At 48.8% G+C, this 21,873-nt stretch overlaps 2 protein-coding genes across 3 annotated transcripts; both read left to right on the top strand.

The window, feature by feature from the left end:
* Positions 1-3,047: 3,047 nt before the first annotated feature.
* On the top strand, positions 3,048-5,499 carry ETV2 (ETS variant transcription factor 2). 2 transcript variants are annotated; one of them, XM_035023826.1, is made up of 6 exons: positions 3,048-3,154; positions 3,250-3,337; positions 3,618-3,688; positions 3,937-4,416; positions 4,925-5,037; positions 5,282-5,499. In XM_035023826.1, exons 1-6 carry the CDS (start codon positions 3,085-3,087, stop codon positions 5,480-5,482), a joined length of 1,023 nt encoding a protein of 340 aa, XP_034879717.1. In that variant the 5' UTR covers positions 3,048-3,084; the 3' UTR covers positions 5,483-5,499. The 2 variants fall into 2 exon arrangements, with proteins under 2 accessions (XP_034879717.1, XP_034879716.1); XM_035023825.1 differs by lacking the exons at positions 3,618-3,688; positions 3,937-4,416 and having other exon boundaries at positions 3,250-3,327; positions 5,282-5,493.
* Positions 5,500-7,675: 2,176 nt separating this feature from the next.
* On the top strand, positions 7,676-15,042 carry LOC118022877 (cytochrome c oxidase subunit 6B1). Its single transcript, XM_035023848.1, has 4 exons — positions 7,676-7,788; positions 9,346-9,461; positions 10,629-10,729; positions 14,851-15,042. Exons 2-4 carry the CDS (start codon positions 9,356-9,358, stop codon positions 14,902-14,904), a joined length of 261 nt encoding a protein of 86 aa, XP_034879739.1. The 5' UTR covers positions 7,676-7,788; positions 9,346-9,355; the 3' UTR covers positions 14,905-15,042.
* The last annotated feature ends 6,831 nt before the right edge of the window (positions 15,043-21,873 follow it).

Below are 21,873 nucleotides of genomic sequence, written 5' to 3'. Positions count from 1 at the left end.
GCTGGAACCAAGTTCAAACAGGGGATTGGCATCAGATTTGCACTTTAGAAAGAGCCCTGACACGGCCATGCTGTGGACTAGAGGCCTGAAGGAGGCAGGGGCAGGTACCAAGCAGAGGAGAGAGACTGCGTGGTTCAAGCGTGGGGAGGGGATGAGGGTCTCCCAGGGGCAGAGCCAGCAGAACCCTGGGTTGAGAGGGGGCATGGGAGGAAGAAGGAAACAATGCCAAGACCTCTGGGAAGCTGGTCGCCCGGGAGAGGTGTCAAATTTCCTCTGTTCCCGCCTTCCTCCCTTACTGCTCCCTCTCTGACGTCACATTTTCCAGTCTGGTTAGAAGGGTGAGGGCCTCCCTCCCTCACAGGAAGTGCCCTTCAGCCCCCTGCCACCCGGGCTAGACTACCCAGCCCCAAGACCCTCAATCCCTACCCCCACATCACTAGCCCTTCCTGCTCTGACCCCCCCCTGCTCACTTCAGTCACAGGACAAGGGAGGAGATGGGAAGAGGGAATGATTGCAGGAAGGAACCTTTTGTTTGTTTTAATTTAAATTCAATTAATTAACATATAATATATTATTGGTTTCAGAGGTAGAGGTCAGTGATTCATCAGTCTTATATAACACCCAGGGCTCATTACATCATGTGCCCTTCTTAATGTCTATCACTCAGTTACCCCATACCTCCAGCCCCCCTCCACTCCAGCAACCCTTCAGTTTGTTTCCTATGATTAAGAGTCTCTTACGGTTTATCTCCGAAAGGAAGCTTTTAAATGTGTGCACTTAAGTCCTCCTGAGGAAAGGGAGAGAAAGCTCAACGGCGGGGTTGAGAGACGGATGGACAGAGATGAAGAGATGTAGCAAGCCCGAGATGGAGAGATGGGGAGGGAGACAAAGATGGAGAGGTGAGAACTGCAGGTGAAGGCAGTACAATGGGAAGGGACATGGGGAGAAAACCCAAAGAGAGAAATGGGGACGGAGAGATAAGGAAGTAGGGAGAGAGATGGGGAGGGTGACATGGCCTCACAAGGCCTCACTGGAGTCAGGCCTGGTGCAACAGAGACCCAGAGCCAGGGACACTAACTTGGGCAAAGAGCCATGGACAGACACACACACAGGAGAAAGGCCAGCTCAGGGAGAGGAGGCCTGGGGCCTGGTGGGGATCAGCAGGATACCCTGCAGGCCCCTGGGTTGGATGGATGGTGGAGCAGTGATGCCTGGGGGCTCTTTGCTCCCCCAATGCTGAGGTCAATCCCAGCACTCCCCACTTGCCCACTCTGTGACCCATTAAGTGCCTCTCCCTCCTAAGGCCCAGTTTCCCTAATGTAACATGAACAGAAGAGCAGTGCCCACACCCCCGTCCTCCCACCCCCAGAATGGCAGGTGGTTAATGGTCAGGCAGGGTGAATACTGGAAAATGCCCATATCAAAGAGGTTCTTTTTAATGGTAAATACTTACTAATACATACAGCAGGATGGGTACAACCACAGGCTCTAAGCCAAGCTACCTAGGTTTAGGGTTACCAGATTTAGGAAATAAAATTACAGGACAGGGGCACCTGGGTGGCTCAGTCAGTTAAGCATCAACTCTTGATTTTGGCTCAGGTCATGGTCTCAGGGTTGTGAGATCGAGCCCCCACTTGGGCTCTGTGCTCAGCGCTCAGCGGGGATTCTGCTTCTCTCTCCCCCTCTTCCTCTGCCCCTCCCCCTGCTCGCATTCTCTCTCTCTCTCTCCAATAAATAAACAAAACTTAAAAAAAAAATACAGGAGACCTAGGTTATATTTGAAGTTTTGGATAAATAACTTTTTAGTATAATTATGTCCCAACTATTGCATGTATGTACATGTTACACGTATACAGGTGGGTTGGGTTTTTTTTTGCTGAATCATTTGAAACAAGTAATACTTCACCCCTGAATATGTGTTCATTTCCTTATAGAGACATCTTTCAGACCATAATCATATCTCAGAAAATGAATAATTCTATACCTCATATTCAGTTCATACTCAAATTTCCCCCATTTGTCTCAAACTATTACAGCATAGGATTCTGGAGATGAAGAGAAGTGAAAGGAAGTCCGCTTCAATTTCCCTTTTCATAAAACGAAGACTAGTACTTACCTCAGAAAAGGATTAAATGAAGGCCCCTGGTACAGTTGGTGGCATGCAGTGAGCCCTCAATAACTGTTAGCTATTAGAATTACTCTGGTTATTGTTTACATTGTTGATGTGTTATCATGATTGACACTCCTCAAGAGCAGCCCCAGAACGTCCTCAAAGGGGATCCTGGGTTGGCCTCCCCCAACCATATTCCTCCACCCCGCCTCGCAGTCCCCCCACAGATTGTGACGTTGGCGGACCTGGGGTCTGGCCGGAAATCCCCCTTCCTGTTGCAGATAAGCCTGGCGCAGCCCAGCTGACCCCAGGCCCTCCCCCCTACCCCCCATGTCGTAGGATCAAGTCCCCAAGACGGAAAACCTGGCCACCCAACCCCCCCGCTCCACCCCCATCACCCCGTAAACACGCCTCCGCACCCCGGGTCTCTCACAGCCCGCCGTTCCCCAAGCTCCTGTCCCAAGTCCAAGCCACCCCTGCAGCAGGACAGTTGTAGCTATCAGGAGGCAGGCGGCCATCCCTGAGGGGTGGGGGGGGTGGGCGGGGGGCGCTTGGCCCCGCCCCGGGCCCTGCAACTCGACCCGGCTGCGACCCCCGGCTCTGACGTCTCGGAAAATTCCCCCCTGCCCAGGCCCCCAGGGGAGGGGGTACATGGTATGAAATGGGGCTGAGACCCCTGGCCGGGGACAGAGAAACCCGCCAGAGGTGAGCCATGAACTGGGGACTGAATGTCTGGGGCCCTGGACTCCTGGGTCTGAGGGAGGGGAGGGCTGAGGTCCCTTACTCCTAGTCTGAGAAAAGGGACACTGGAGGCCAAGATTCCAGGGTCCTGGGGAAGGAGGGAGCAAAAGGCCCGGACTCCTGGGTCTGAGGGAAGCAAGAGCTGGGGCCCAGACTCCAGGGTCCCTAAGTGTCACCAGCTCACCCCTTACCCCCTTTTTTTCCCCTGTCCAGAACATTCACAAGGAGCATCCATGGACATCTGGAACTGGGATGAAGCGTCTCCACAGGAAGTGCCCCCAGGGAACAGGCTGTCAGGGCTGGGTAGGCTGCTGGGGCTGAGTCCTTGTGAGGGGAGGGTGCACAGGTGGGGGCCTCCGCTGACCCCGACCCGGCCCTACCCGCCTCATTGCCTGCAGAAGGAGCTGAACTCGGCTTCTATTTCCCCGAACTGGCGCTCCCCGGAGACACGCTGATAGCGGAGACACGCTGGAAAGGTGACTGTGGGCTGGGACTCCTGGGAGCTGAGGAAGGTGAGAGGCTGGGCTCCTGGGTCTGAGGGAGGAAGGGGGCGTGCCTGGACTCCTGAGGCTGAAGGGGGAGAGGGCTGCTGGCTTGAAGTCCTGAGGTTGAAAGAGGACGAGGCCAGGGTCCTGAGTTCTAGGTGTGAGTGAGTAGGGGCTGGGGGCAATAACTCAGTCCCTGACAAATAAAGACTGCTGGGTGAGTGGTCGAGGGGGCGTCTCTAGTCATTGCTCACACCCTTCCCTAAACTCTGCTCGTTCTTATCCCTCACAGGGCTCCCACAGCCGGACTGGGGCTCCGCGTTACCGCACCCAGAAGCTCCATGGGGGGCGGGTGAGTGTGTGCGCAGAGGCGGGGTAAGGAGGGGACTAGGGTCCTCCACCGTAGCTAGAGGTTTAAACTCTTTGATCTTTGAGGGGAACGGGGCTAGGACGGGAACCCCTGTGTCCTCGAGATGGCATGGCCTAGATCCGGGAGCCTAGGGCGCCAGGTCTGAGAGCTTAGATTCCCAAGAACCCCTGAGGGGGCCGGGGACCGGGACACCTGTGCTCCCCTCACTTGGGGTCTGTTACTCCTCACAGAGCCCGCCCCTCAGGCTCTTCGGTGGTCGGGAGACTGTACAGACTTGGAGTGCACCGGCTCGGACCCTTGGAGCGGCGTCTTCCAGGCCCTGGGCCCCGCCCCTCCCGGCCTGGGTCCCGCCCCCTTAGCTGGTGCTGCGGGGGCTGCGGGCCAGAACTGTACCATCTCCGGGGGAGGGACCAACTCGTGGTCCTGCGCCCAGGCCGCCGCCAGCTCCACCAACTGGGACTGTTCTATTGGCCTCGACGGCCCCACCTACTGGGGCAAGGGCCTCCGCGGGGAGCCGAGCGCGGACTCTACCATTTCGTTGGGTGGGCCTGCGGGCTCAGACTATACCACCTCCTGGGTCTCGGGGCTGCAAACGGACTGCACCACCTCTTCAAAGGGGTACCAGACTTCAGATCTCACCACGTCCTCCGAACCAAGCCAGCAGTCGGGCGGCGTAACCTTGGCTTGTTACCCCAAAAATAACCACCGAGGTGAGAAGTCCGCCCCACCAGACTCCAGTGAGGCGGGGTCTAGGCGCGTTAGGGCGGGACCCGGGAAATTGGCAGGGAAGGTGCGGGGCTTAGTTACCTAAGAGCCCGAGAAAGGCGGTGAGGGTGGGTCCTGAGGGAGAAGAGGACTGAGACACTGGTAGTCTAATAGGGAGCAGGAGACCAGAACCTAGGCTCCTGGATTAGGTGAGAAGAAAGAGGTGAGGGTCTGGATGCCTGGGTCACCAAGGTGTGGCAGCCAAACTCCTCTAAGTTTCCGAGCTGGGGGCCTCGGCTGCGTGGGTCCCTGAGGCCGATTCTTGGGTTCCTTATATGGAGGGATCCGGACTCTTTGGGCCCCGAGGAGGAGGGGATCTGGACTTCTGGGCCCCGAGTTGGGAGGACCTGGACCCCTGGACCTTCGAAGCGAGGGAGCCCCGACAGCTGGGTCGTCGAAGGGACATGGTCTGGGGCTAGGAAGCCTGAGTGTTCACCTGTCTGCACTCTGCAGGTCCCATTCAGCTGTGGCAGTTCCTCCTGGAACTTCTCCGAGACGGGGAGCGTAGCAACTGCATCCGCTGGACTGGCAACAGCCGCGAGTTCCAGCTGTGTGACCCCAGAGAGGTGGGGGAGCCTCCCAGGCGCGCCAAATCCCGCCCCGGTCTCCTCCCGTTCAATTTAGCCGGGCCATTCTGTTTGCCTAGTAGTTGGCCCCGCCCCCAGCTCGTACTCCTCTCAACCCCGCCGGGAGTTACCTGGACGAACTCGCGTCCAGATCGTACCCGAAGCCGCACCCCCCGCCCCGCCCGTCAGTGGCCAAGCCCCGCCCCCTCCTGCCCTCTCAGACTAAGCCGGGCCTCTGTCCTAGGTGGCGCGGCTGTGGGGTGAGCGCAAGAGGAAACCCGGCATGAACTACGAGAAACTGAGCCGAGGCCTGCGCTACTACTACCGTCGCGACATCGTGCGCAAGAGCGGTGGGCGCAAGTACACGTACCGTTTCGGGGGCCGCGTGCCCGGCCTGGCCTATCCGGACTGCGCTGGGGGTGGACCGGGAGGAGCGACCCAATAAAAATATCCCATCAAACTAGTCGTGAGTGCTGCCTGCATCCTTCCCACGGATACTGACTAAACCGAATAGGGACTCTAAGTGTGCACCACCACACTCACATCCCACCGCCACCGCCACCCCCCGCCTGTGTGACCCTAAGACACACCCAGACCCTTAGGGGACCTACTTGTGTGCTCACTGTGTGATGGGACTTTCAAAGGAATCGTCTCAGGATGTGAGGGCGATCTGGCTGCGACATCTGTCACCCCATTGATCGCCAGGGTTGATTCGGCTGATCTGGCTGGCTAGGCGGGTGTCCCCTTCCTCCCTCACCGCTCCATGTGCGTCCCTCCCGAAGCTGCGCGCTCGGTCGAAGAGGACGACCTTCCCCGATAGAGGAGGACCGTTCTTCGGTCAAGGGTATACGAGTAGCTGCGCTCCCCTGCTAGAACCTCCAAACAAGCTCTCTCAAAGGAATCGTCTCAGTCCCTACAGGGCCTAGTATGTGCCTGCCTGTGCTGGGACTTGTAAAGGAATCAGACCCAATCACTAACTTTCAGTTTACCTACCGTGTCCCTCCTGAAGAGAGGACTCAAGACTCCAAAAAACAGTTTATGTGTGTCCTTCCGGTGCTTTTCCTAAGGAAAATTAGGCCTAGGGTTTGATCCCCCAAACCACCTCCTGTCTTCCCACTCCAAGCTGAGGGTGATAGAACTACGATCTAGACCCCAAGGAGACCCTACCCCATTCTGGGAACCACTGAGCCCCTAAAAAAGAATGGTCCTCCCATGGACTGACAAGATGCCCATTTTATTTTTTATTTTTTTATTTTTTTAAAGATTTTATTTATTTATTTGACACAGAGAGACAGCGAGAGAGGGAACACAAGCAGGGGGAGAGGGAGAAGCAGGCTTCCCGCTGAGCAGGGAGCCCGATGCAGGGCTTGATCCCAGGACCTTGGGATCATGACCTGAGCCGAAGGCAGACGCTTAACGACTGAGCCACCCAGGCGCCCCGAGATGCCCATTTTAAATATCTGGTCTGGGAAGGACTAACCAAGGTGACCTGAAGGAGGTGAGGGAGGGAGCCAGCTTCAGGAAGAGCATTGCAGGTCAAGGGGACAGCAAGTGCAAAGGCCCTTAGAGGAAAGTCAGCCTGCATGTTTAAGTAGGAGGAGGCCAGTGTGGCTGGGACAGTGGGAGGAAAGATAGGAAGGATAGGAAATGAGGGTATAAGAGAGACAAAACTGTGTAGGTCATTTGTAAGGACTTTGGCTTTTGACTGAGAGAGTCAGACAAGACCCAAGGGGAGGGTTCTAGGCCAAAGGGAAGTGATCTGACTGAGGTGTTAACAGGGTCCCCTCTGGCTGAGTGGATGATTGTGGAGGGCAGTGGGGAAGCCAGGAGGCCAGGGAGTGGACTACTGCAATAGCCCAGGCTAGAGGTGCCTGTGACTTGAACCAGATGTCGGAGAAAATTCTGGATATATTGCTAAGGCAGAGCCAACAGGATTTCTTGACAGATCAACTGTGGGGTATGAGAGTCAGAGCTACCTCTGTGACTAGAAGCATAGATGTGTCACTTTCCGAGATGGATTAATTTCTGCCAGACCCAAGCTTTTATTCTTAACCCCTCCTATGATGCAGGACTTTGGTTTGAGTCCTCAGGAACCCAAATCTGTGTTAATTTGTGCCTTCTGAGGCCTGGGGAAAGAAGATAATGAACAGGGACGTGGAGTCTGGGTATTCCTTATAATGTGGCAAATGACCCTGGGAGAAAAACTGGTTCGATTTCAAACCCCTAACAATTGATACCGTAATAAGCATAAAGAGGGTAAGGATTCTTGTGTTTTGTTCAGTGATGCTTCCCCAAGCCTTACAGAAGTACCTGGCACAGGGTAAGCGTTCAATAAGTAATTCTTGCATGAATACGCATACTTCTGCTGGGATATTTTCCCCAGGCCCACTCCACAACTAGCCCCAAGAAACAAAACTCTTTTCCCTAGGTGAAAACAGGAGGGTGATGAGAACCGGTAACCAGCGTCTCAAGCCCCCACTGGACCTTCGAAGTGCCACGCAAGCTCACGATTGGGCCGAGAGTGATGATGAACAGGCATTCAGCCCAATAGGAGTTCGGGGTTCGCCCGGATGGGCGTGGCCTTAATGGCTTGGCGGACGGCCTCCACGAGGGCGCTCTAGCCATGCGGAAGACTCTCATTTACTCGGCCTCTCCTCACTTCCGGCCGGTCTTAATTCCGCTTCCGGTCCGACTCTGGCGTTCTTGCTGAGGGTCACATTGAGCTGCGAGGTGTTGCTGTGGTGTGTTTAGGTGAGTGTCGAGGGCTTGGGTAGCTGGGACCCTATCCTGGGGAATTGAGGAACCGGACTCTAGTTTCCCCGAGAACGAAGTGAGTTTGTAGCCCGCGGCGTCCGGCCTCCCTGGTCCCTGGGGTTCTGTTCTGTTAGTAGTCGTCTAGCTAACGATTATGTAGCTCTTCTTTAATGCCAGGTAACATTTCAAGTGACTTTATTAATTCATTTTGTTTTCCCTCCAGCCCTATGAGGTAGGGCCTGTAATGATCCCTTTTTGACAGTGGCGCAGCTGAAGCTCAGCGATATTAAGCTGCTCAGCCAGTGTCCAGGGTTTGGATTCTGTAGTTTGGACTGTAGTGCCCTCAATCACCAGACCGCAGGCGTGGCCTCCCGTGGCTTGCCCGGGTCGCAGCCTGGCTCCCTAGTTTCTGGTCCTCCCTCCCGCTTGGACTTTGGAGAGGCCTCAGAGTCATCTATGAACACCCCCCCCCCCCCCCCCCGCAAAACAACTGCTCCGAACAAATCTGGGTCCCAGCGCTGGTATTCTACGTCCCCCTCCCCACGCCCCTCTGTGCTTTTCCCCCAGATACAACGCTGTGGTTCCCCAGATCCCCATCACTATCTTGGATCTCTTGAATTTAACACTGGCCTGATCACTTCTTTGTAACCCCATTATTCTTCGAATTCTCTAGGATAGAGGCAGTTTCACATTCCCTGGTGAAAACTGCGTGTCACCTCCTAAAAGACTTTATAACAGGTTTTTAACTCTGGGTCTGCAAAATCAATAGAATGCAAGGTGTGCTAAGGACTTGAATGGGGAAAAAATTACATCTGTATTTTTCTTAATCTGTAATTGAAATGTAGCATTTCCTTCAGTTAGGACTGGAGGCAACAACCTTAGTAATATTAGCAATCAAAATCACAGGTCATCTCATATCACATTATGGTTGCAGATGTCACAGAATACATTTCCACTTTCGATTACTTCAAAATTGTGGTAGTCAGTAAGCCCTCAGCTACATACAACTGGTGTTCTTTGTGATCCTCTGCAGTTTTTTTTAATGCATTTAAAAATATTCTGAGAGAGAGTCATTAGACCCCTGAGGAGTTCATGGCACCAAAGAGATGAAGAACCTCTGCAGTGTAGGTTCTGTCGATGATGGGGTGCAGTTCCTCTACTTGTATGACCTTGGGAAGTCACTTAGACGCCCGGTCCCTTGTCTGAAACAGTGATAGCAGTAGTTCCTACCTTTTAGAGTGGCTGCAGGAGTAAAGTGTAGAACAGTGCTTGGCCTCGACTAAGCACCAGTGAATGTTAGCTGGTGTTATTTTGGAATGAATAAGACCTGATTTTGCTAAGTAGTAACCCCCCTCCACCAAGCCCTGCTGTAACTGCCACACTTAGATGTGTGGGTTTGCCCCACCCTTCACCTCTGTGTGTATATATTGAGAGGGAGAAAGTGGTGGCTTGTTCACACCTACCTACTCCATTCTCCTGTGTCTGGGTGGGCTGACATCCCCGTGCCCAGGCCCCCAAGAACTTTTGCCAACATCCACTCTCTTTGCCTCCAAGAATCAGCACCATGGCAGAAGACATCAAGACCAAAATCAAGAACTACCAGACTGCCCCTTTTGACAGCCGCTTTCCCAACCAGAACCAGACCAGGAACTGCTGGCAGAACTACCTGGGTAAGCAGGGCACGGGGGTGCGAAGGGATGCGGAACCTTTTCCTGGTCCTACACTTCAAGGTGTTTACCTATTGCCTGCTCCTAGGGGATCTGTACATCCTAGGCCTCTTTTTTCCGTCTGAACATCCTACTTTGCCAGGCTCATGCCCCTCATCACAGCTGTGTTCAAGATCCAAGATCTGGGCCAGGGTCACAAACTTTGATTCCTACAATGATATATATATATATATTTTTAAGATTTATTTGTGTGTGTATGAGACAGATGTTAACATACATACAGGAAATACATAAAATATAACGTACAGCTAAATGAATAATACTTAAGTGAATCCCCTGTGTAACTATAACCTGGATAGAAAATTAGATCCTGTCAGCATTCTGAGCTTCTTTGCCTACTGCATGCCCTGTCGTAAACACAACATCCTACTCTCTGCACCAGAGATGCTACCCTGCCGGCTTAAGGCAATCACATTTTGGTTTTATCACTGCTTTTAGGTTCGCCTCTTGATGACCTTGACAAATATCGTATATATTGTCTTTTGTTTGGGTTTCTTCATTCAGCAGTTTTGAAGATTCATCCTTGCTGTGGCGTGTAGTTTGCTCATTTTCATTGTGTACAGTTTTCCATCATGTATTCCCAGACACTTGTGTGCTTTCCAGTTTGGGGCTTTTATGAATGACTATGCTATAAACGTTCTCTTAAATGTAATTTGATGTCCATGCGAATGCTTTTCTGTGTAGAGAATGTGCCCAGGAGTGGAATACCTGGAGTAATTTTCTTTTTTTTAATTAATTGCCTACTTAAAAAAACCAGATTATCCTCCTCCTGTCCTCCTCTGTAGGATGCCAGCATCTTAGCCCCAAGATCATCTTCCCCTTCCCTTGCCCTGGTTTTGGACTTCATACATGCCCCTCATGTTGCCCCCTCATTCCAGACCCCAAAATTTTCAAGTCAAACAGTTGTCTAGGGGTTGCAAAATCAACTTAGCAAGGCCTGTCTAGCCCTTTTCAGTACATCTGTAGGAATAGACATTCCTTGTGACACTTGTTTTGTGGGTGTATGTGTGTATGTAACTGGTTGTGAAGTAAAGACAATTTCTGTGAGTTTTGATAAAAAATGTGTTCTAGCCCTTGGCCCGGGCTGACCCTGAACTGCTCTCTCCACAGACTTCCACCGCTGTGAGAAGGCAATGACTGCTAAAGGGGGTGATGTCTCCGTGTGCGAATGGTACCGTCGTGTGTACAAGTCCCTCTGCCCCATATCCTGGGTACGTGCCACCTCCTGGGGCCCTTGGGACGCTGGGGTGGGGTCTTAGCAGAGAGAAGTATGGTAGCTTGGAGGGGGCTCATCTGGGAGAGGCAGAGGGAGGACAGGGCATCGCGCCATCCATGGGACTCGGCCTTGTCTTCTTTCTGGAATTGCCTCCCTTCTCTCTGTTCACCGGTACTCTCAACCTGTCAGGGCTCTCAGCCAGGGCGACCAGGGCCCTCTCCTCGGCACATCCCTCTTGCCCGTGAACTCCACAAATAGATACACAGTGCTGGCTCCCCGTCCCTGTGGGGCTCACCATCTTGTGCAATTCTCTGCCTTTTTATTATGCACATTTTCAAATTATACATAAAAATAGAATAATTCAGTGACCCCCAATTATACCCACTACCCAAATTGAATAGTTTCAAGATTGTTCCACATTCCCTTCATCTGTCCCCTTTTCTTCTTTGCTGAAGTGTTCTGAAGCAAATCCCAAGCATGTCTTTTCATCCCTACCTACTTCAGTGTGCATCTCTAGAAGACTCAGACCCAATAAGGCAGTTAGTCTGTTTAGCCCTGATCTGACCAGACCTTTTGTCACCATTTAATACTCTGTCATACACTTTTTCAAATAAAGAATTTATGTTTAATATTGTACTGTTTCTTCAAAGTAAAAATCCCATTGACTGCAAGAAACATGGAGAGATGGTCAAATCTTTTTTTAAAATGCTGGAAGTGAATGTAACCAGCATGCTAATTTCAGAGATGTTAAAATAAAAAGCCCTTGTGTCTTAGAATCAAAATATACTGGTTTTTTTTTTAAGATTTTACTTATTTATGTATTAGAGAGAGAGAGAAACAGCATGAGAGGGGAGAAGATCAGAGGGAGAAGCAGGCTCGCCGCTGAGCTGGGAGCCCAATGTGGGACTCGATCCCAGGACTCCAGGATCATGACTTGAGCCGAAGGCAGTCGCTTAACCAACTGAGCCACCAAGGCGCCCAAAATAATGATACTATTACAGGTCATAGTACTCATTTAAAAAACAAAAAACAGGGGTGCCTGGGTGGCTCAGTCAGTTAAGCATCTAACACTTGATTTCGGGTCAGGTCATGATCTCAGGGTCATGAGATGGAGCCCAGAATTGCGCTCAGCGGGGTATCTGCTAGAGATTCTTTCTCTCCCTTTCCCCCTCCTCCCATTCAGATGGGCTCTCTTGCTCTGTCTAGCTCTCTTTCAAATAAATAAGTCTTAAAAAAAAAAAAGTAAGCAGTACAGTAAAATAAAAGTAGGAGCCCTCTTGTGCTCCCCAGCCCCCCTTCCCTGAGGTAACTACTGTTAGCTGATTACCTTCTTCTCTGTATAAATTAATCATAGAGACCTGGGGAGCTTTCTGTGTATGGGTGGGTCATACTATATGGTCTTTGACTACTTTGACCTAATCAATGTGTCTTGAAGCCTTTCTTATAATAATGCGTATAGGTCTGCCTTACTTGTTTTAGTAAGTTTCATATGCTTTTATTTAACTGATTCCCTTTTGATGGAGATGATGTTCTAGTTTTTTCAGTATATTTGAAACATCCTTGATGTATGCCTTCGGGGCTTATTTCTTGAGAACAGATTGCGTTAATGCAGTCTCCCTCAGCTTGCCTGGTTTTCCTCCCCGCTCTCCAGCCACACTGTCTCAAGTGTCTTTGAGTGCCCTGTGCCCTTCAAGGATTTCCCCTTATCCCTGGATGACCTTGAGTAAGCTGATGTTGTAAGTACATAGCATCCCTCCTCCACCCTCAGAGCCTGCATCAGGTTTGTGCTAGACAGGGGGCCAGGAAGCATGCTTCCAGTCCCCGTGCTGGCCCTATACCCCATTCTCTGTGACCTGGGTCTGCCCTCGCCTTGGGAGCATCAGATTGTGTGGTTCCTACCCTCAGGTGCTGGCAATGTCCCCTTTGTTAGGGCTTATAAATGTATTCTGCAAAGCCCCCTTTATACTGGCTGCCCTGGCTTCTTTATTTCAAAAACTTGGTGAAGTAAGAATAAAAATTTTAAGATTTTATTTATTTATTTGAGAGAGCGAGAACATGAGCAGGGGTGGGGCAGAGGGAGAAACCCAACTCCCTGCTTAGCTTCTAGCAGGGAGCCTGATGTGAGGCTTGATCCCAGGACCCTGGGATCATGACCTGAGCTAAAACCAAGAGTCAGACGCTTAACTGACTGAGCCACGCAGGCGCCCCTTTTTTTCGCTTTTTTAAATGACACTTCAGTGTACAATTCCACTGCAAGAAATATTTTCCCCGGGGCACCTGGGTGGCTCAGTCGTAAGCGTCTGCCTTCGGTTCAGGTCATGGTCCCGGGGTCCTGGGATCAAGCCCCGCATCGGGCTCCCTGCTCGGTGGGAAGCCTGCTTCTCCCTCCCCAACTCTCGTTGTGTCTCTGTCAAATAAATAAATAAAATCTTTAAAAAAAAAAAAAAAAAAGAGAGAGAGAGAGGTAAACCCAGCGAATGAGATATTCACACATAGAAAACTGTGGACTATGGACAGTACAAGTCCAGTGCGAGGGAATCCAGGGGAACCCAGGCATTTTTGAAAAGATGTCCATCCCCCATTCAAATCATCAGGACAACACAGCTTAAACAGCAGAGAGATGCTCATTTCTACCTTGCAGTCTGGTGCAAGAATTATAAAGGTTGACTGTGCTAAATGTTAGTGGTATTATAAATTGAGGTCATTTTGGCAGGATCTTTCAAAATGGAAAAAAAGCTCTGCAGATTTGGCAGTTTTACACGTGGTCATCCTACAAAGATGCTTGTATACAAGGATGTGTCCATAGCAGAATTGTTTGTAATGAGCATTCAGAAACAACCCAAGTTAGATAAATGATGGTACATTTTTTTTTTTTTTAAGATTTTATTTATTTATTTGACAGAGAGAGGGAACACAAGTAGGAGGAGTGGGAGAGGGAGAAGCAGGCTTCCCGCTGAGCAGGGAGCCCGATGCGGGGCTCGATCCCAGGACCCTGGGACCATGACCTGAGCCGAAGGCAGACGCTCAACGATTGAGCCACCCAGGCACCCCAAATGATGGCACATTTATCTTGACCTATGTGACAGAATACAGAAAGCACTCTAAGACTTGGGGAAAAGGCAAGTTGCAGGACAATCTATATAGTGTGGCCCAATTTATGTATATGTTTTTCAGAGTAGAACTCGTGATATGGTATGTGTGTGTGCATGTCTGTATATATGTGTGTAAATGGGCACTTAACCGTGGGCCAGCTGCTTTGTAAGCACTTTATATCCTATGAGGGCAAACATGCTAAAATACGGGATGAGATGGATACTATTATCACTATCCTCATTTTGCATGATTAAAAACTCAGGCCCTGAAAGGTTGAGAAATTTGCCCAAGGTCACACAGCTAGGAAGTGATGGGGTGGGGGTTCAGAGTCAGTCTTCCTTATCCATGCTTTTGTCCACTGCCTCTAATATATGGCATATAAATGTGAGTGGGTGTGTCTAAATGGATATGCCTCTGGCTGCCTATAGGAAGGTCCACAAGTTGCAGAGTGTTACTTCTGGGGAGTGTTAACAGTTGGATATGGGCCTTTCCGTCATTGTTTATATGTATGCATACATCTGTGATCAACAGTAGGATCACACTCTATTCAGTTTTGCATCTTTTTGCACTTGACTGTATATCTTGGAGATCTATTCATGCCAGAGCATAGATCAGCCTCTTTTTTTTTTTTTTCCCCCCTCACAGCTGCCTAGTATTTCTTCTTTCCTTTCTTCTGCCATACATCATTGAGTGTTGACTCTGGGGTTCCTGAAACAGGGCACAGCCACACACTCTTGAATCTCTGTCCTACGTCTCCCCAGGGACAGCCCTGCAGTGAAGTGGAATTTTTCTGCCTGTTACTCCGCACCCCCCCCCAGCCCCCTACCCCCTCAGTGGCTCAGTTCATTCTGGACAGTAATTCTTGTCTTTCTGGGTCACTACTGATTCCCCCACTCCTGGAACAGTGGCAGTACTGGGCTTCCTTGTTGACCGACTGAACAGGTGGGCAAAGTGAGGAAGACAGAGTTCACCCATCTGGTTTCCCCACAGAGGAACGGGGTAACACTGGCTGTCTTTCCACAGGTGTCAGCCTGGGACGACCGGCGGGCAGAAGGCACATTTCCTGGGAAGATCTGAACTGGCTTTACCCACCTCTCCTCTGTCCTCCCTCCTTCTCCCAGGGAGGTGAAGGGGGACGTGGGTGCATGGTGATCCCCGCCCTGGGATTCTGAATCATGGCTTAACTAATAATAAATACTTGTTGGAAAAGTGTAAGACTGCGTATGTGTAAAAGAGCTAGGTGATCGGGCAAGAAGCTGTGGTGGGAATTAATACCTTGACCAGTAAGAGGGGCTTCAAGGTGACTGGTTTTTTCTGTTTTGTTTAAGTTTTGTTATTAAACTGACCACCTTCTCTATACCAGACAATAGAGTGAGTGATACAGAATAGCCTCAAGCCCTTGGATGTGCTAAAATTTATCTGTATGTTCCCCTTTATTATCTATACAATTTCAAAAAACTTTTCTTATGTAATTTTTGAACCACATGAAAATAGTATAATAAAAATTCCTATATACCCATTACCTAGCTTGAACAGTTACCAACAAATGACCAGTCAGTTTCACCTCTAATTATTCCCCTCCCCCTCTAGGTGATTTTAAAGTAAATCCTAGGGATCATATGTTATCCAGAAATAAGTAAGTATATGTGTCTCTTAGAGTCACAGGTTTATTTTACACATAATTACACTACCATTATTACATCTAAGAAATTAATGATAAATTTTTAATATCTAATAAACAGGGTTTGTTTTTTTTTTTTAAGATTTATTAATTTGACAGCACAAGTAGGCGAGGGGCAGGCAGAGGAAGAAGGAGAAGCAGGTTCCCCACTGAGCAGAGAACCGGATGCGGGGCTCGATCCCAGGACCCTGGGATCATGACCTGAGGTGAAGGCAGATGCTTAACCGAGTGAGCCACCCGGGAGTCCCTAATAAGCAGTTTTCTGCACAATGTGTAATATTTCCCTCTGTTCTGGGCCACCTCTTAAATGTTATGGTGATGATTGGAAAGTCATTTAAGTAGGCCAAATTTTCTTGCTGCTCCCAGAGAAATTGCCACACAATGATAGTCCAGAGTATCATCCACCAGACTAGTCAGCATAACTAGCTAGAGCATCAGGTTGTGGCTGGATTGGTGTTTCCTCAAGACCACTCAAATGGTTGAGAGACAGACTTATCCAGAGCACATTCAGATGAGCAGAGAGATGATTCTTGTATTGAAGGACAGTGGCCCTGGGGAGGGATCTTCTGAAATATCTGCCTATGAGGAGGAAGGGCTCTAAGCAGAGGACCCTCATGCATGCCCAGGGACTTTGAGGAACTGTGGAAGCTTATGTCATGTGTTGGCTATAAGAAAGAACTTCAACATGGTGAAAATTTCAAATAAAACAGGAAGTCGAGTGAAAAGATGTAGGGAACTTACTCAGATCCCAGATGCCCAGTTCTGCCCAGAGGCTGCCACCATTAGCAGTTTTCCGGGCATTCCCCTGCAGAGACTGCCCATATATCTACAAGTATTTACAAATATGTACATTATATGTATTCGATTTGGTAAAGATTTGATAGGGCTCTCCTGTTTCCTCTCTGATCTACCACTTCTTGTTTGCTCCCACAGTTCCTGCCATGCTGGCCTTTCAAGGTGACAGGAACTGGGTGAGCAAATGAAGCGTCGACATGCATCAGGCTGTCTGCAACCTGGAGACCTTTGCATTTGCTCTTCGCCCTGCCTGGAATGCCTTTCCACCAGAGACCCACTTGGCTCTCTCTTTAGGTCTTCCTCAAATATAACTCAGGCCTTCCCTGACCCCTCGACCTACCATCTCAGCTCCCATGCACACGTTTGCCGCCCTTCACTCCTTTTGTTTCTTAAGTACTTGACCACTAATATGCCCTGTATTTTACTTAATTCACTCTTGATCATTGCCCCGACACACACCAGAAGGTAATTTCTATGACGGCAGAGATTTTTAAAAATGCACATTCCCTCTTAAACATTTTATTACAGAAAATCTCAAGCGTTCAGAAAAAGTGGACAATGAGTACAATTGCTGTTAGCCCACCACCTCGGTTTAACAATTGTTAATATTGTGTCATATTTACTTGGTGTGTACACGTGTTTTTTACTAAACCATTTAAAAGTACAGTTGGCCCTTGAGCAAAGTGAGAGTTAGGGGCACCAACCATCCATAAATTAAAAAAAAATCCGCATATAACTTGGCTCCCCACAAACTTAACCACTAGTAGCTTCTACTGCTGAGTGGAAGCCTTACTGATAACAGTTGATTAACAGTCGGTTATTTTCGGGCGCCTGGGTGGCTCAGTTGGTTAAGCGACTGCCTTCGGCTCAGGTCATGATCCTGGAGTCCCTGGATCAAGTCCCGCATCGGGCTCCCTGCTCGGCAGGGAGTCTGCTTCTCCCTCTGACCCTCCCCTCTCTCATGTGCTCTCTCTCAAATAAATAAATAAAATCTTTAAAAAAAAAAAAAAACGGTTATTTTCTATGTTATATGTATTATATACTATTCTTATAATAAGGTAAGCTAGAGAAAAGAAAATGTTATTAAGAAAATCATAAGAGAAAATACATTTATAGCACTGCATGTGTGTGTATTGGGAAACATCTGTGGGTAAGTGGACCCATGCAATTCAAACATGTCTCGTTCAAGAGTCAACTGTAGTTTCCAGACATCTTGACACTTCACTCCTAAATACTTAAGTCTGTATCTCTGAAAAATGACGTGTTCCTTCATACCATTATCACTTCTAAGAAAGACTAACATTAATTCCCTAATGTCTGATACTCAGATTTCCCAAATTGTGCCCCAAAAGTCTTCTATACTGTTGGCTGTGTTCTGTACCAAGATCCAATCAAGGTTCAAGTTCTGCGTTGGTTTTTTAGGTCTCTAGTGTTTTTTAAATTCTACAGTAGCCTCCCTGCTCCACCCCACCTGCTCTTAGAAGATGGGTTTTTATAAGAGGCCAGGCCAACTGTCCTGTAGTGTCCCGCACTCCAGATTTGCCTAATTGCTTTCTCACGGTGTCATTTAGGTGCTTCTGCCATCTTCTATAGTGTGTGTGTGTGTGTGTGTGTGTGTGTTTTAAGATTTTATTTATTTATTTACTTGAGCGAGCAAGAATGAGTGCACAGCAGGGGTAGCGGCAGGCAGAGGGAGAAGCAGGCTCCCCGCTGAGCAGGGAGCCTGATGTGGGACTCGATCCCAGGACTCCGGGATCATGACCTGAGCCGAAGGCAGACGCTTAACCAACTAAGCCACCCAGGTGTCCCAATCTGTAGTTCTTAAAAACTGGAAGTTTGCTCTAAAGGCCTGATTAGGTACAGGTTAAGTACTTTTTACAAGAATCCTTCTTGTGTATCTTCCTTATTGCTTCCTGTCAGGAGGTACATGATGCCCGGTTGCCCCAATAGTGATGGCCAAGTCTGATCCCTGGGGACGGTGATGGCCACCAGCTATCTCCTCCAGAAAGATGTTTTCCCTTTTCGTCATTGGCAAGTGACCTGTCGGGGGGGGCTCTAGGATGAATGGTTCTGCCATGGCACCGTGACAGCCTTACACATCTCCCCATAAGCCACGTAGGGAAAACTTAGCTGTGGTCTGGCCTGAACTTTGGCAGAAGGCCTGGGGTTTCCTCCTGCAACGAAGGGAGATGGGCGGTCTTGTAAAGAGCCGCTGTGAGGCAGTTTCTCATCCACCTCTGTCTCTTGCAGGAGACTGCTACAAGACCAGTTCTCATCTACCTCTCCTGTTTCAGTTGAGCACAGGACTTTCTTCCTCACTCCCCCTTAGGGTATAGCTGCAGGCTATAAAACTACTCTGAAGCTACTGTGCTGAGCACCTTACCTGCCTATTCTCTGGCCTTCTAACAACTCAAGCCATAGATTTTGTTATGACCCCTGTTTTATGAGTGAGGACACCGCCACTTGCAACCATCTGCTGTTTTGTGGGGGTGTGGGTGTCCTTTTAGTGCATCTGTATCAGGGTTCAGTGCAGAAAACGGAAACCTCCCAAGTCATAGGAAGTAGAGACTTAATAGGAGGAATTTGGATCTAGTGAAGTTGGACCTAGTATCACATCTGTATTTCGTTATATTCAACGTGAGCCAACATTTTACAGGCTTCAATGTAGCTTTGCAATAGGTTTTTACATTACCTTGAAAAAAGTATCTGGGGGTGCCTGGGTGGTTCAGTTGGTTAAATGTCTGATTCTGGGCTTCGGCTCAGGTTACAGTCTCAGCACAGAGTCTGCTTGAGATTCTCTGCCTCTCCCTCGCCCCCTGCTCATGTGCTCTCTCTCTCTCTCTCAAATAAATAAATAAAATCTTTTTTTTTTTTAAGATTTTATTCATTTATTTGACAGAGAGAGAGAACAAGTAGGCAGAGAGGCAGGCAGAGGGAGAGGGAGAAGCAGGCTTCCTGCTGAACAGGGAGCCCGATGCGGGGCTCGATCCCAGGACCCCGGGATCATGACCTGAGCCGAAGGCAGCGGCTTAACTGACTGAGCCACCCAGGCGCTCCAATAAATAAAATCTTAAAAAAAGAATCTGGTATTCCAGTCACCTTGAGCAGGGCAAGCACTGTGGCGGGAGCAGGGGCGCGGGGCAGTGGGAGTGCAGACTGAAAATGCAGACCCCTGGGGCAGTACTCATCCTTCCGGCTCTGATCCACTGTTGTACTGGGGGGTCTAATCAGGCCTATGTCTGCCTCCTTCTTGAGTAGGCCAGAGATCCCATCTAAACAGCCATCCTGCAGCAGTTCCCCATGCCAGGTGGCCTGACGCACGTTCCAGACTGGTGGTGGCTCCTGGGGTTGCCACAGCTGGTATGGCTGGTTCAGGGGGGCTGGCATTGGAACAGTGTTTGGCAGCTTGATTATTGGCTGTGCCAGGAGCCTGTCTCAAGCAGCAGCTCTCCTTTGCCATTCTGGGCTTTGCCCTGTCTGAGGCCTTGGGGCTCTTCTGTTTGATGGTCGCCTTTTTGATCCTCTTCGCTGTGTGAGGCTGAATGGGGGTCGCTGCGTAATATTCAAATCCTGCTGCTTCGACTTAAGGCCATACCTGGTGCTGGAGTGTGCCAAACTTTACAATTAAACACGTCTCTCTAAACAAAACCCTGGTATTCCAGCTAACGAAGAAGAAAATAAAGAATTAAAACATAAGCATTTTGCAACCCCTAATGAATCTAAAGGTGATGTCAGTGGCGGCAAATATCACTAAAGAGAGACAGCTGAATAGTATGTGCCTCCAGACGGAAGTACTCCTAACCACTCATGAAAAGTTTTGCCAAAATAAACCTGAATCTGATCAGGCTTCTAGATTCAACTTCTGATTCACAGGAATTATAGAGGACAGTGGAATATGTTAAATTGCATCATAGGAAGCAATTGGAAAAAACTAGATTCTGGAAAACTCTACAAGAAAAATGACCCATTTTCTTCAATAAATGCACTCTAAATGCAGGAAAAAAGGAGGGAGGGTATTAGGGGAAGACCATATAGATTAAAAGAGATTTAAGAGGTATATATTTGGGGGTTGCCTGGGTGGCTCAGTCAGTTAAATGTCTGCCTTCAGCTCAGGTCATGATTCCAGGGTCCTAGGATTGAGCCCTGCATTGGGCTCCCTGCTCCATGGGGAGCCTGCTTCTCTCTCCCCCTGCTCATGCTCTCTCCCAAATAAATAAAATCTTTTTAAAAAAGGTAAATATTTGGATCCTAAATGAAGCAAACTTTTTTTTAAAAAAAATTATTTTTAAGTTCAATTAAGTTAAATTCACTTAACAATTAAGTTAAATTCAATTAACAAATGTGTTACTAGTTTCAGAGGTAGAGTTTAGTGATTCATCAGTCTTATATAATAGTCATTGCTCATTACAGCAAGTGCCCTCCTTAATGCCCATCACCCAGTTACCCCATCCCCCCAACCCCCTCCACTCCAGCAACCCTCAGTTTGTTTCCTGTGATTCTTTTATGATTTGTCTCCCTCTCTGATTTCGTCTTGTTTTATTTTTCCCTCCCTTCTGCTATGATCCTTTTTGTTTCTTAAATTCCACATATGAATGAGATCATATGATAATTGTCTTTCTCTGATTGACTTATTTCACCTAGCATAATACCCTCTAGTTCCATCCACGTCATTGGCAAGATTTCAATTTTTGATGGCTGCGTAGTATTCCATTGTATATATGCCACATCTTCTTTATCCATTCATCTGTTGATGGACATCTGGGCTCTTTCCATAGTTCGGCTATTGTGGACATTGTGAAGCGAACTTTTTTTTTTAAACTTTTTTTTTTTTTAAAGATTTTATTTATTTATTTGAGAGAGAGCATAGGAGAGGGTGGCTGAGCAGGGAGCCCAATGCAGGGCTTGATCCTAGGACCCTGAGATCATGACCTGAGCCGAAGGCAGATGCTTAACCCGTTGAGCCACCCAGGCGCCCTTGAAGCAAACTGTTTTAATAGCATTTATGAGACAGTTGGAAATTTAAACACTGACTGAATATTTTTATTATGTTAAGGAATTATTGTTAATTTTTTAGGTGTGATGATGATACTGAGGTTGTGTTTTAAGCTATTATTTTTTAGAGATACCGAGTATACTGAATACTGAAATATTGATGACTTCCGAAAGTGGTTAACAGTTGGAAGATCTGGAGAAGCGGGCTGTAGCCTGGGTTTGCAGAAATGACCCTCAAGAAAATACTCAAGGACGCCTGGGTGGCTCAGTTGGTTAAGCGACTGCCTTCGGCTCAGGTCATGATCCTAGAGTCCCGGGATCGAGTCCCGCATCAGGCTCCCTGCTCGGCAGGGAGTCCGCTTCTCCCTCTGACCCTCCTCCCTCTCATGCTCTCTGTCTCTCATTCTCTCTGTCTCAAATAAATAAATAAAATCTTTAAAAAAAAAATACTCAAGAACAGGCATGCCACAGGGCCCAGCTACCTCCCCTACAATTGAGAAGTTGAGGAATCAGGAGGTACCTGCTGGAACTCTTTATGTCAAGAACATACTATTATATGCTCCAGGAACAAGAGCCCA

This window comes from Mirounga leonina, unplaced genomic scaffold (assembly GCF_011800145.1).
Source record: "Mirounga leonina isolate KUSES-001 unplaced genomic scaffold, KU_Mleo_1.0 Mir_177, whole genome shotgun sequence".
In the NCBI taxonomy this organism is placed as follows: domain Eukaryota; kingdom Metazoa; phylum Chordata; class Mammalia; order Carnivora; family Phocidae; genus Mirounga; species Mirounga leonina.
The sequence above is the reverse complement of the archived record's forward strand: the minus strand, read 5'-3'. Positions and strand labels throughout refer to the sequence as shown.

Bases quoted from the DNA above. Each gene is read 5' to 3' on its own strand.
- LOC118022877 (XM_035023848.1), top strand. From the start codon at position 9,356: ATGGCAGAAGACATCAAGACCAAAATCAAGAACTACCAGACTGCCCCT. The intron at 9,462-10,628 runs GTAAGCAGGGCA...CTCTCTCCACAG, and splicing joins CTGCTGGCAGAACTACCTGG to ACTTCCACCGCTGTGAGAAG. The intron at 10,730-14,850 runs GTACGTGCCACC...GTCTTTCCACAG, and splicing joins CCCTCTGCCCCATATCCTGG to GTGTCAGCCTGGGACGACCG.
- ETV2 (XM_035023826.1), top strand. From the start codon at position 3,085: ATGGACATCTGGAACTGGGATGAAGCGTCTCCACAGGAAGTGCCCCCA. The intron at 3,155-3,249 runs GTAGGCTGCTGG...CATTGCCTGCAG, and splicing joins GAACAGGCTGTCAGGGCTGG to AAGGAGCTGAACTCGGCTTC. The intron at 3,338-3,617 runs GCTGGGACTCCT...CTGCTCGTTCTT, and splicing joins CGCTGGAAAGGTGACTGTGG to ATCCCTCACAGGGCTCCCAC.